Source organism: Opisthocomus hoazin, chromosome 10 (assembly GCF_030867145.1).
Source record: "Opisthocomus hoazin isolate bOpiHoa1 chromosome 10, bOpiHoa1.hap1, whole genome shotgun sequence".
Lineage (NCBI taxonomy): Eukaryota > Metazoa > Chordata > Aves > Opisthocomiformes > Opisthocomidae > Opisthocomus > Opisthocomus hoazin.
The window spans coordinates 31,337,877-31,350,924 of NC_134423.1; the positions used below are offsets into that span (position 1 = coordinate 31,337,877).

Sequence of the window (13,048 nt, forward strand, 5' to 3'; positions counted from 1 at the left end):
CAGCCCCCCCCAGGGGCTGCACCCCCAGCCGCTCATCCCACCAGAGAGCATCCCGTTAAAAACAGGCTGCAAAAACCTCGTGTCCCACCGTAAATAAGTGGAGGAAAAAGTCCGAGCCCCGTCCTCCTCCGCTGTGCCGCAGAGGGGTGGGAGCAGCCCCCGCCCGTGCCCAGCCGAGCGGGGAAGGGGGCTCGCACAGGATGGGAGGAGAGGCTGCTCATTTTTAAAATACTGTGTCTTTAATCCTTAAAAAATACTAGGACAGTATTTAACAAACTTCATTACACATCCGGCGGACATAACGCTTTCTTTTCGTCCATAAAATTAATATTAGCATAAATAATTCTGATATGCAAAAAGAAAGATTTTTGTCAAACAGCACCGACCGCCCGGTTTCGCGTGGCGCCAGGCACGTACAGTTCTCGTACGCGGGCGGCCCCTTGCTGGGCACAAGCTCTTCGCGGCCGCTCAGTTTGTTGAAAACGCCGCAAACTGGTTCTGGAGGGTTTTTTTTTTTTTAAAAAAAAAAAAAATCTTTTGAAATTTTTCTTTTCTCCTTTGCTTAAACAGGTAAATATTTCTAAAAGAAGTATGTACAGCTGGACGCTGGAGATCTGCATTAAGGTGCTTTGATTTGCTGTCGTTTGTATTCAGTGCATTAAGAAGGCAAATTAAAATCTCCACCCAATCGCTCCGGTTAACGAATTCAACGCCGTTGGAGACCCGCGGCCAGCAAAGCCCGGGGGGTTGCTACAGCTCAGCCACAGGAACGAGCAATCCTCATTTTTTTAAGGATATTCTCTTTTAAAAGATTGTTTTTTGCAGCCCCGTAGTTTGCCCCAGGTTACGGGGCGCGTTGCTTCGGTGGCCCCTCTGTCCCCGCGCCGCTGCCGCCTCCTTGCAAACCCAGTTTGAAGCTCCTCTCGCTGTGGCACGGGGCCACAAGTAGGGGTTGGGGATTTTGGGGACATGTACAGGTATATATATATATTTTTTTTTTGGCTTTCGGACCTGTTTAGGTGATTTCACGCAAAGGGGCGGACTCTCGTCTCGATGCAAGCCCGAGCTCAGCACCCACATCCCTCGGCGTCGAGGTGAACCTCTGCTCCGTGACCGGCGAGGGGCTGGCAGAGGGCACGAGGAGGGGGACCGCTGGCCCCGGCAGCATCACTCCAGCCCCGGGGTGCTCCCTTCCCGCTCCGCCGCTCGCCTGCGGCTCCCGCTTTTAAAAAATCCGAGCTGTGGGAATTAAAGAGAAGGAAAACCACGCCGTTACTTCAGCTGGTTGTTGGGAAGAGTCTTTCTTTTAACGGGATATTTCCAGGAGGTTTAGACCCCGAATATAAATAATATGGAAGTGGAAGGAGGGTAGAGGAGCTTTCTGTGCCGAGGGGTTTGTGGGGCTGCAGATGTGGAGCTGAGGGGCCAGGGGGTCTCTCCATGCATGGGGTTCACACAGACTCACAGAATGTTCGGGGTTGGCAGGGCCCTCTGTGGGTCACCCAGCCCAACCCCCTGCCCAAGCAGGGGCACCCACAGCAGGCTGCACAGCACCGCGGCCAGGCGGGGCTGGAATATCTCCAGAGAAGGAGACTCCACAGCCTCCCTGGGCAGCCTGGGCCAGGGCTCCGTCACCCTCAGAGGGAAGAAGTTCTTCCTCGGGTTCAGCTGGAGCTTCCTCTGCTTCAGTTTGTGCCCATTGCCCCTTGTCCTGTCGCTGGGCACCACTGAGAAGAGTCTGGCCCCGTCCTCCTGACCCCCACCCTGCAGATATTTAGAGGCATTTCTAAGGTCCCCTTGCAGCCTTCTCTTCTCCAGGCTGAACAAGCCCAGCTCCCTCAGCCTCTCCTCGTAGGAGAGATTTTCCAGTCCCCTCACCATCCTCGTAGCCCTCTGCTGGACTCTCTCCAGTAGCTCCTCATCTTTCTGGAACTGGGAAGCCCAGCACTGGACACAGCACTGCAGATGGGGCCTCCCCAGGGCAGAGCAGAGGGGGAGGAGAACCTCCCTCGCCCTGCTGGCCACGCTCCTCCTCATGCACCCCAGGATCCCATTTGCCTTCTTGGCACCCAGGGCACACTGCTGTTCTCCACCGAGCCCCCGACACGTACGCCTGAAGGGCTTCTCACCTTCCAGAGAGCGAGGACGAGCAGGGCCAGGAGCAGGAGACCTCCCAGCGTGCTCCCCAGGATGATCCAGATGGGGATCTGTGACTCCTCCGGCTTGGAGATTTCAAACGTTATCTGCGAGGAAAAAAAACATCAAAGTACCCTGCTGGGTGCCAGAGCTGGGTGGGGAGGGGATGGAGGGGATGGGGTGATGGTGGGGGTGCTGAGCATCCCCTCCCTTGGGACGATGGTGGTGATTTGGTGCAGGTTTTCCCTGGAAAATCCTGCGATGCCGGGACTGGAGCAGCCTGGCTCCGGCCATAGCGGGATGTTGAGCATCCCGGACGCTGCGGGGTCCGTGGGTGACCGCCCTGCCCGGGGGGACTCACCTGACGGCTGGGGTCCTCCTCGCGGAAGACAAAGGGGCTCCCGAAGCGTCGCTGGAGAGCGGCGTTCGTGGTGAGCTTCAGTGACTTGAACTTCAGCTGCGCAAAGAGATGCTGGGCGTGAGCACCGGCCACGGGAGAGGACCCATCGCCCCGGCTGGGTGCCCCCCACCGGCTTTGCTCCCCGACCCGACTCTGCATCCGCGCTGGGGATGCTGTGGGCTGCATCTGGGGGGGGGATGATGCAGGTCGAGTAGGGAGTGGGGCTAAATTGCACTGGTCAGGACTGAATTCCCCATGACACGGTGCTGGGTGGGGTGTTGGATGCAGATGCTGGCAGAACAAGTAGCATTCAAAAACAAAAATCACCCCACGCACGCCTGGGCTCCCTGGGAGGGAAGGAAGTTGCAGGAAGGGGGGCGTAAAATCCCCCACGTTTTAGTGGTGCGAGGGCTCCTTCGGGGGATTTCTCCTGAAAAGCCAAGTGCCTGCTTTGGGAGCGCTTACTGCTTTCAGAGACTTCATCCACAGATGGCCACGCAAGTGCAAGTTCATCTCCTCGTTGGGGGCTAATTTCACATCGCAGTCGATGGAAACGACGTCGGAGTTGCTGTGGTTCTGCAAGGGGAGAAGTTTGTGGCGTGGGAGCGTCGCTGCTGAGAAGGGGATAAATCCCCTCGTGGGCTTCTCCCCCGGCACAGACCGAGGTCCAAACCCCGGCAGAGGGGCCATGCAGCCGTCCTCCCCCCGTGGCCATGGGGCACCCCCATCCCGGGGGCTTGCTCCCTGGTTCGGTGGCTGCCCGGGGCCAGGATTGGGCCCAGGGAGGCTCGTACCAGGTGGGGGGTGCGGGAGAGGTCCTCCTCGGCCGGTGTCCTCCGGTAGTCGGTGGTGTTCCCCCAGATGCTGCAGGTCGTGTTCTCCTGCGGGAGAAGCCGATGGGCTCCGAGCATCAGGACCACACGTCCCCGCGTCCTGCCCCATGCTCAGCACCCATCCTGGTGGAAGCAGCAGACCCCAGAACCCCCCACCCCAGGGCCAAACCCAGCCCTTGACATGCCGACTCTCGCGCTGGGCTCTTCCCGTCGTGCATCCCGCACGGCTGCAGGGGCAGCGGGAGGTTCGGGATGCCCCGTGTCCGCTCCCAGCCCTCTCCTCACTTCACGGTCACTCACGCCTCCGGTTCGCCCCAGGCACAGCGAATGCGTTCAAGACCCTCAAGAATTCATTGCTTACTGGAGGGAGGTCCAGCTCGGAGAAATATTTGGATTAAATCCTTTGGCCGCTACCGTTTTCCATGTTTCCAGCCAAGAGAATGCAAAAAGGAGAAGCCAAGACCATCCGTGCAGGTGTGAGCATGGAGGGCTTCGTGAAACGCTGGGGTGACCCGCTGTGGGGTGTCTCCATCCCCACCCCGGCGCAGAAGGGACCCACGTGTGCTTGATGGGGATGAAACCCCCTCCTACCTGGTCCATCACGAACTCGGTCAGGAGCAGGAGGCGGTTGCCCGCCCGGGTGGCCACGGGGATGGTGAGCTTGATGGTCACCCCCTCCACGGGGAAGAAGCCCAGGTTCTGCAGCTGCGAGGGCAGAGGACGGGGATGGGGACGGGGGCGAGCAGGGTGACCGTGGCACATCCCACCTCCGGGATGGCACCTGAGGGGTCCCCAGCCTGTTTAGAACCCCCCTCCTTACCCTGAAGGTGCAATGGAAGGGGGGGCCGATGCTGTCATATCTCTCCAGGGAGCTGTTTGACCTGATTTCGTAGTAGTCCAGGCTCGATGCCCTGTCGTGAAGAAGGACAAGTCATGAGAGGAGCTCTGCAACGCGCTGCAGCCCCCAGCACCGGGCTGGGCAGCCCCAGCCCCTCCGCGGGCAGATTCCCCACGGAGAGGACTTTCGGTCTTCCTGGCCCCGTTTTGGATGGAAACCATCACCTGGCTCCAACCCATGCGGAAAAAGACGGGAGTTTTTCACGCTATTCTGCTCCTGCAGTGTTTTCCCTTTCTTTGTCGAATTTTTCTCGCCTTTTTAACACGACAGGGACATCCGAGGCCCTGATCGGCGGCTGCAGTGTCAGGTACAAGTCCGAGGAGGTGAAATCACAGCTCTGTTTCTCAGCTGGGGAGGAGGGGAAGGAGCCAGGAGCACGCGACGGGTGCTCGTGGGGGCCCGGCCGGGAGCGCCGGTGACGGGCTGCACGCTCGCCGGTGACACGACACAGGGGACGTGGCCCAAAGCCCCCTCAACTCTTTGAAATTGGTTTCCTCCTTTTTTCCCCCCTACCATACCCAAATCTGACTTTTTTTGTGCTTTTACTTTCCCTCCGAGTTCTCCCTTGTCCTGTAAGGGCGACTCTGACATTTGTTCTATTGAGAATCCTCCCTCTCCCCATAAATCATAAGTGTTAAAATGGTTTTATTTTCAGTGCTCCACTGCCTCTAGTGTAAAAAAAAAATGACTGAAGGTCTCAAAAATCTGCTAAGAATTACAGCAAGCAGCGCCAGGGAATGTGCTTCTGGGGTCCAAGTGTTTTATTTTCTTGTAATCAGGTTAATAAATTATCATCTGTGCCTTAGCTCCCCGCTCTCCTTGGACCAAGGATGCTCTCTGCTTTAGTTACCGTCGATGCCCAAACCCTTCCACGCACATCCCTCAGCTGAGCTGCTGGTGAGACGGTTTTTAGTGGGGATGGCTGCCGGCCCAGACGCTGGCTCGTAACACATGTTATGAACATTATTACCTACGAGAAGTATTTTTTCCCCTTCAAAAAAAAGTTTCCCTCGCACCTCTTTAATAACACTTTTTCATTTAAGCGTCATGAAAGCACAGCACCTCGTTGCTCCTTGATGTTGATTTTTATAAGGACCAGCTGAGCGGGATGCCCCTGATTTTATGGTTTCTTCAGCCCCTTTTCTAAACTAATTCCCCAAATTAAAGCTCAATTTGCACCGGGCTCTGCTTGAATGCAGCTCCCATGGGGCCAACATGAGTTTTCCCAAAGGACGCCCAGCAAGCCATGCCCCCCCAAAAGCTGTGTCTCCTTCCAGACCCCTCACCTGGTGAAGAGCAGGTCGGCTTCGTACTTCAGCTGAAAATTCAGGTGGGCAAAGTTGTCCTCCTTGGTGCTCTCCTTCTCCTCGCTGTCGCTGAAAGAGCAGCGGGGCAAGCGGGGGGTGAGGGGGGAGCCGGCTTCCCGCTGGTCTTTTTTTTTGGGGGGGGGGTCGTAGGAAGCAGGTGGGGGCAGGGCTGAACTTTTGCTTTTTGGCCAAAGTGTAAGAAGAAGCAATTTTATTCTGTCGCTTTTATTAGCCCAGTAGATCACGTGCAGAGAGGTTGCCCACCCAGCAGCCTTAAAGCGGCACAGCAGCCCCAGCAGCGCGGATCCTCGGCTGCTCTGATGGAGGAACCCTACCCAGATTTCACTCAGCTGCCTGAAAACTTCACCTGTGCAGGGGAAGGGAACGAGGAGAGCTCTGCAAAGCTGTTAGGAGATGTTTTTTGCTGGGAGTATTTGCGGTTGTGAAGATGGGTAAGGAAGCAGCAGAGGCTGAGACCCTCTCTGCTCAGCGCGGAGCCTGGCAGCGACTGCTCAGCCTCCGTATATACAGAAAAATGATGGATATAAAAATACAGGTCACAGAATCACAGAATCACAGAATAGTAGCGGTTGGAAGGGACCTCTGTGGGTCACCCAGCCCAACCCCCTGCCCAAGCAGGGTCACCCAGAGCAGGCTGCACAGCACCGCGGCCAGGCGGGGCTGGAATATCTCCAGAGAAGGAGACTCCATAGCCTCCCTGGGCAGCCTGGGCCAGGGCTCCGTCACCCTCAGAGGGAAGAAGTTCTTCCTCGGGTTCAGCTGGAGCTTCCTCTGCTTCAGTTTGTGCCCATTGCCCCTTGTCCTGTCGCTGGGCACCACTGAAAAGAGCTTGGCCCCATCCTCCTGACCCCCACCCTTCAGATATTTGTAGGCATTGATAAGGTCCCCTCGCAGCCTTCTCTTCTCCAGGCTGAACAAGCCCAGTTCCCTCAACCTCTCCTCGTAGGAGAGATGCTCCAGTCCCCTCACCATCCTTGTAGCCCTCCGCTGGACTCTCTCCAGTAGCTCTTCATCTTTCTTGAACTGGGGAGCCCAGAACAAGACACAGTAGATAAATAAAAATAGCCTAGTTTGTGAATACAGGGCTGCGCACTCTGTAATAAACCCTGGCAATCAGGTTTCATTGTGGTTATTCCCCGAGTAAGGCCTCCAGCATCACCTACGGCCATGGAAGAAGGAAGCCCAAGGCAAGCAGGCACCGTCCCATCGACCTCGCGAACGCGCGCCAGGGAGAAAGCGACCACTCACCTGCTGGTGACCAAGTAGATCTCCATGCTTTCGAGGAAAATCGACTTGCTGAATTCAAAATCCAGGCGAAAAGCTACCTGTGGAGGTTGGAAACAGGTTGGAGAAAACATCAGAGGGGGACAAAACCCCCCTGGGTGCTGGCCAGGAGCGATGCGGGGGCTCTGCGGGTGAGAGCATCCCCCTGATCCCACCAGGAGATGCTGCCGGGCTTTGGGCAGAGAAGAGGCCACGCCGGGGATTGGCAGGATTTGCCCTCAGCCCCGCACGCTGCATTTATTTTTTTTGCTCTGAGGTTGGAGAAGCAAGCAGCCCCCCTTCGGAAGAGAAACCCCCAGGGGGATCTGCAGCGAGAGGCCGCTCGCTCCCATCTGCGGCACGGGGTCGGCTGGCGGGGGAAGGCAGCCGGAGGGAGGCCAACAACAATAAAATGTGATAAATGTCACATCTGCAGGAGCTGTGGCAATGACCTCAAACTGTCTGGGACTGCACAGCTGAGTATAATATTAAAGCTCCCGCTGCTCTTGGGCCAAATTTCCATTTCCAGCTTGTCTTTGTTTTGGCAGGACCCGGACTACCTGATGCCACGCAGATGCATTCTCAGCCCCCATAGGTCATGGGGAGTCGGGGCTGCCGCGCTCTCGTGTGCGGCCACAGGCATCTGAGAGGGCTTTTTTGGGAGTTTTAAAGCCTAGCGAGGTGCCTGGAGCTCGTCTGTCATTATCAGGCTCCTGACAAGGAAAGGCTTCAGACGGATGTGGCAGCTGGAAAGGTTTTTCCCTTTGGATCCCGCTCGTCTTGGGCTGTTTTCCCACGGGGTGCAGGATGGGCAGGTGGGACTTCACGAGGTGGCTGCAGAGAGCGGCCTCGACGAGCGATGCCCATGGCACCTCCTCACTTTTCCTTCCCTACCTTAATGCTGCACGTAAAGGGTTTTAAGGCATTTAAAAAGTGGTGCTCGCTGGACCTGGGCTTATGCCCAGTGCTGGGAACTGCTGCAAGTGGCAGTCTGGAGGATGCCACCAGCCCAAAGGGGGCTTGGGTGGGCTTGAGGAGGGTCCAGAGAGACCCTGCGGGTTCAGAGTGAGGAAAACCTCTGAGGCAAGGAAGGGTGCCTCGTCTGTGAGGAAGGAGCTTGGTGAAGTTACCGTCAGTGGGTTGAAGACAACATTAAATTATTCCAAAGGACTGGAGTCAAATTCTTTGACTCAAAGGAGCTGGGTTTGATATTGGTGCTCTCCTAGCATCAAGGCAGGGTCCTAACCATCCCGGCTCCCCTAAGGCACCTTTCAAACACCAGCAACGGTCAGAGAAAGGGAATAGAATCACAGAACCATGAAGGTTGGAAAAGACCTCTAAGATCATCAAGTCCAGCCGTCACCCCAACACCCCCACGCCTGCTAAACCATGTCCTCAAGTGCCACATCCACACGGTGTTTGAACCCCTCCAAGGATGGGGACTCCCCCACTGCCCTGGGCAGCCTGGGCCAAGGCCTGACCACTCTTGCAGGAAAGATCAAGTCCAACCATCAACCCAACACCACTGTGCCTGCTAAACCATGTCCCGAAGTGAAATATCTACACGTTTTTTTGAACACCTTGGAAGAAACCAAGGGTTTGTCTTTAGAAATCCCATTCAAAGCTGCCCAGCCCGAAGATGGATGAAAGCGGCTCCGTGGCTGTGCTGGGGGCAGAGGGCTCCTGTCCTTGCTTGCGTGGGAGGGAATAGCTTTACCTTGGCCTTGGCTCGGAAGAACGGGTAGCTGACGTTGCACACTTTCTTGTTGGGGTGCTTGTCTTCGGTCATGCAGTCGATGTTGATGTCCGTGTCATCCTAAAACGGGACGCAGCATGTCCATTACAGCAGGCACGAGTCCCATGGCCTGGCTCTTTGTGACAGCACCAAACACATCCATGGGGCTCAAAAGGGGCTTTAGATTTTGGAAAAAGCACCCAACCAAACCAGCCAACCCACCCCGCTCGCTGCAGGCTGGGAATCCATCCCATGAGGCTGAACTTCTAGGGCCACTCCGGGAGGGGGCATTTCTAGCAACTCACTTCCAGCTTTCTGATTCAAACCCTCTTTAGAAATTTAATAACAAGCGGTGAATGAATGAACCCAATTATTCTTGGCACTATAGATGGGAAGAAGAATATTTTTCTGTCATGCAGAGTCACAGGGAAGCATCAAGAGATAACATGAGCTATTATTCTGCATGGCCTCCAGCAAAGGAGTAATATTTAATTTTCTTGTCTGAACAATTACATTCCTGCTGCTTGAACACCTTCCAGCTCACCAGCTGGGCTGCGGAAGCTCCTGCCCATCGCAAAGCCCAAGCACAGGCTGCGGAGGGATGGGACACCAACCCTGCTCTGCCTCCTCTGCTGCCAAGCTGTAGCAACTCTACGAGAGGTTGTAGCCTGGTTGTACGTAGGTGTCCAGCCCCACCATGAGACGATGAGCTATTCCAGTTTTTGGCCCTGTGTTAGACCCCACAAGGGTTTTGGTTCGAGGTACTGCCACTGGACAAGTCCTACCCAGGAGCTGAAACATCCTAGCACCGGCCATAGGCATAACACCTTGACAGCCATCAGCTACAGCCTGATGCTTTCTCCCACTCATCTGCTGAGAATATGGACTCTCTGAGGCCACAGCTACTTTTTATCCGGGTCTCTGTACAGCCTCTGACACAAATATCCACCCCCTTCGGTTGGCAATTTGCTGATTTCTAAGGAGCGGCAGCCAGGAACTCCTTAGCAGTGCTACTTCTATAACCAGCTACAAACATTTCCCACAACCACTGCTGCATGGTGCTTTCTGTTACCGAGCATGGTAGGGTTTTTCCCCTCACTTAATTTGGAGTAATCTCTCAGAAAATGCATTTTTTCTTATTTTGTGGGCAACGTGCCCCACAATTTTCACTTGGCATGGCTTACAGAAAAACAAACGCGGGCCATGGGATCTGCGGGTGGGTATGAAGTCATTGGGGGGATGAGGGAGGGCTCAGCAGCATCAGCATATTTCCCAAACCTCGCTGGGAAAAGGGAAGAGTCGTGCTGAGACCAAGCGAGGGGTGGGGGTTGAGGTGCTGGGGAGGGTGGGAGTGGATGGGGCATGACGGGCTCATCCAGGGCACAGTCATAGAGAAGTGGCATCACCCGGCTGGATGCTGAGCTGGGGCCACGTTCCCATTACCAGCCGGGAGTTCTGTCTTCCAGGAGTTATATCTCAGCTGCAAAAATTCATCCTTGACAGGAACTTGGCCACGTGCAGCAAGTATTTTTAAACTATTGGAGTAGAAAAATAAAGTGGGAAATAATTTCAGCTCCATTTGACCTTCTTTCAAGCTCTTAAAATTGAAACATTTTTGTATTTCCAAAATAAAGAGCTGAACGGGCTGTAAGTGCTTAGAAACTCAGCCCATAAAAATGTCTGATTTATGAGGGACGGAGACATTTTTGGGCTCTGGTTTGGTACGCGGCTTTCTCATCGGCCGGGATTCGAAGCGCTTCTGGAAAGCCCTGGGCAGCCTTACCTTGGGGATCAGGCTGGCAAACTGGAGGTTTCTGGAGAAGGAGATGTTGAGGACTGTGCTGTAGGCATTTTCACCCCGGTTCTCCAGCGCCGCCTCCACGGCCACCCTCCTCCTGCTGCTCTCGATGACGAAGACGGAGGCGTCGAAGGAGAGGCTGAAGGCCGAGCAGTCCGGCGGTGCCCTCCGCAGCGCCCGCCGGCAGAAATCCCTGCGGGAGGAAGGCAGCGGTGCCCGCGAGCTCTGCCTGCAGCACCCTGCCCAGACCCAGCCCCGGGATTTTTCTATGCACCCTGCGTATGAGAGTGCAAGCAAATCCCTGCTCGCTCTCTGTGGTGCTGCTACAGAAGGAAGGATCACAGATTCCTCCTGTGGACCCTCATTTTGCTTGTGATTTTTGGCTGACAGTGCCTAGCTTTCTCTAGGAGCTCCTCATACAGCTGGGACATAAGTGAAAAATAGATCCTGTACCGTTAGCACAGGGTAAAGCTGGCATTTAGTTTCATAGCATCATTAAGGTTGGAAAAGACCTCTAAGATCAACAGGTCCAGCCATCACCCCAGCCCCACCATGCCTGCTAAACCATGTCCCCAAGTGCCACATCCACACGGTGTTTGAACCCCTCCAGGGATGGGGACTGCCCCACTGCCCTGGGCAGCCTGGGCCAATGCCTGACCACTCTGCCAGTAAAGACATTTTCCCCAATATCCAACCTGAACCTCCCTTGACACAACTAAATCCTGGCTGAGATCTCCCTCCCAGCAAGCTGACCAGCACAGACTCTGCGATGGCAGCGTGTGCTTTTGCAGACTTCAAGGGTTTTTGGGCATTGATTTTCTTTACGCAAAATAAAAAAGGAAAGGAAAATGTAGGGTGGTGCCACCTTCAGAGCCACTTTCTGCCTCTAACGGCGGAGCAGCCAGGGCACTGGTTGAAAAAACAGCTCTATTCCAAGTCACCTCGAAAGTGGTTTTCTCAGCAGAAATCACCTCCATGCCAGTTGCTTTTGTAGGGCATGATCCAGTTCCCACTGATGCCATCAGGAAAGTTCCTCAGGCTTCAGGAGGAACAGGGTAAGAGAGCTGGCACCCTGGTAGACCACAGCGTCTGCCCGTGGTTATGTGCAGGACTCCAGCCACTGAGACCCATAAATAATCTCCTACCTACAGCTCTCTTCAACCTCCCGCAGCGCAGCCCAGGCAGGACTGGTCATGCCCTGGGTCGCAGCCTCAGGACCAGGAGCTTTACAGGAGACACAAAGCAATAAATGCTGAATTATGGGATATAAGTAATCCCCAGGTTGCTGGCCATGAGCTTGGTCCAGAGCCCACTGCCATTGATGGGAGGTGGAGGTTCAGCCTCCTGTGCTCCTAGATAACCTTTAAAAGCTCTCCAAGTGATCAGATGCAACGTATAATTATTTCTGCTGTGTGAGTCAAGCCTGTAGTGGCCAAGTGTGTAATGCCAGCCTTGCATTTATTGCCCCCTGTTATTTACTGATTTGTCTCCCTGGGGCTCATCACCATGGCATCAAATATTAGTTGCTTTGTGGGTTCCCTGAAAAACCACCCATTCCTTCCAGGCAGGGAGCAGGCAAAGGCTCAGAGAACCGCTGCGAGCAGAGGTGCTGAGAAGAACCTCATGGTGGTGTTGGATGAACCTCGTGGTGGTGTTGGATAAAGGACCAGCTGCGATGCCAACCGATGGGTTGGGGCTGGGTTTTGGAGCCCCTCCGCAGTTTTTGATACTGGTTGGGAGGATGCTCTGAGCGACCTACTCACATGGCACTGGGCACATCGCTTCTGGCCTCCAGGACCAGATCAGGGACGCAGTGCTCATCCTCATTGCAGCCGTTCCAGAAAGGGACCTGAGGGGGACAACAAGAGCAGCTCGGTGATGCTTTGAGCCCCACATTGGACTCCAAGGAACAGGGACACAGGTGGTGACCCCAGGCTGCAGCGAATGCAAACACACTGCTATCACAGGAGGGACCAGGGATTACTGCTCCAAGATAGAGACACAAATGTTATAACCAGGGATAAATCTGCTGGCCAAGTGCCCGGTAACAGGCACCCTGGGAGGTGGGTGCTGCTACCTACCGAGACCTTGAGCGAGGTGGGCCAGCCGTCGTCCAGCATGGGGCCGTTCTCAGGGTGCTCCAGCTCGTAGTCGATGGAGAAGGTCACCGGCTTCACGTAGTCAGCTGTGTCCTGCAGCGGACAGAAAGCATCGTTGGGAAGGACAAGGCTCCTGCTTGTGGCAGGGCAGTGTCAGAGAGCAAGAGAAGGCAGAACTGCAGGCGTTTTCTGAAACAAGAGCTCTGCAATCTAATATACTCCGTGTGTAATCACCCTGCCTCTCCAGCTAGCCCTTACCTAGGGACAGGGACAACCCCAGCTCAGTGGTGCACCCTCGAGATGCTGGCTTCAAAAGATGGATGCTCTAGGGGGGGTGACCCCAAGCCAGGCTCCTGGGGGGGACCGAGCTGTCCTGTAACCCTTACCTGGGGCTCATCTGGCTGGTAACAAAGCCGTGCCTTTTCTGCAGCTCTATGAGCCCTTCCCATGCATTGCCCCAGCCGTGCGGGGTGCAGGTAGATGCTCTGAAGCGAGGTCCTTCTTGGGCTAAATCACAAGCTCCATCTCGAGCTTCAGGCTCGAGTTTCCGAGAAGTTC

General features: G+C 55.3%; 1 protein-coding gene across 2 annotated transcripts in view; it reads right to left on the reverse strand.

Moving 5' to 3' along the window:
- Positions 1 to 275: 275 nt before the first annotated feature.
- The window catches only part of ITGA11 (integrin subunit alpha 11), a 52,925-nt gene continuing 40,152 nt past the window's right edge, over positions 276 to 13,048 (reverse strand). The window contains exons 18-30 of one of the 2 annotated variants that reach the window (XM_075432044.1): positions 12,473 to 12,583; positions 12,155 to 12,240; positions 10,377 to 10,584; positions 8,576 to 8,674; positions 6,844 to 6,920; positions 5,554 to 5,643; positions 4,190 to 4,280; positions 3,961 to 4,074; positions 3,331 to 3,417; positions 3,002 to 3,112; positions 2,498 to 2,593; positions 2,130 to 2,243; positions 276 to 1,239 (exon numbers count right to left, since the gene is read on the reverse strand). In XM_075432044.1, the coding sequence (XP_075288159.1) occupies positions 1,168 to 1,239; positions 2,130 to 2,243; positions 2,498 to 2,593; positions 3,002 to 3,112; positions 3,331 to 3,417; positions 3,961 to 4,074; positions 4,190 to 4,280; positions 5,554 to 5,643; positions 6,844 to 6,920; positions 8,576 to 8,674; positions 10,377 to 10,584; positions 12,155 to 12,240; positions 12,473 to 12,583 (1,356 nt within the window). In that variant the 3' untranslated portion in view covers positions 276 to 1,167. Of the gene's footprint in view, positions 1,240 to 2,129; positions 2,244 to 2,497; positions 2,594 to 3,001; positions 3,113 to 3,330; positions 3,418 to 3,960; positions 4,075 to 4,189; positions 4,281 to 5,093; positions 5,238 to 5,553; positions 5,644 to 6,843; positions 6,921 to 8,575; positions 8,675 to 10,376; positions 10,585 to 12,154; positions 12,241 to 12,472; positions 12,584 to 13,048 lie in introns of those variants that run through there. The other variant, XM_075432045.1, reaches the window with a different exon arrangement.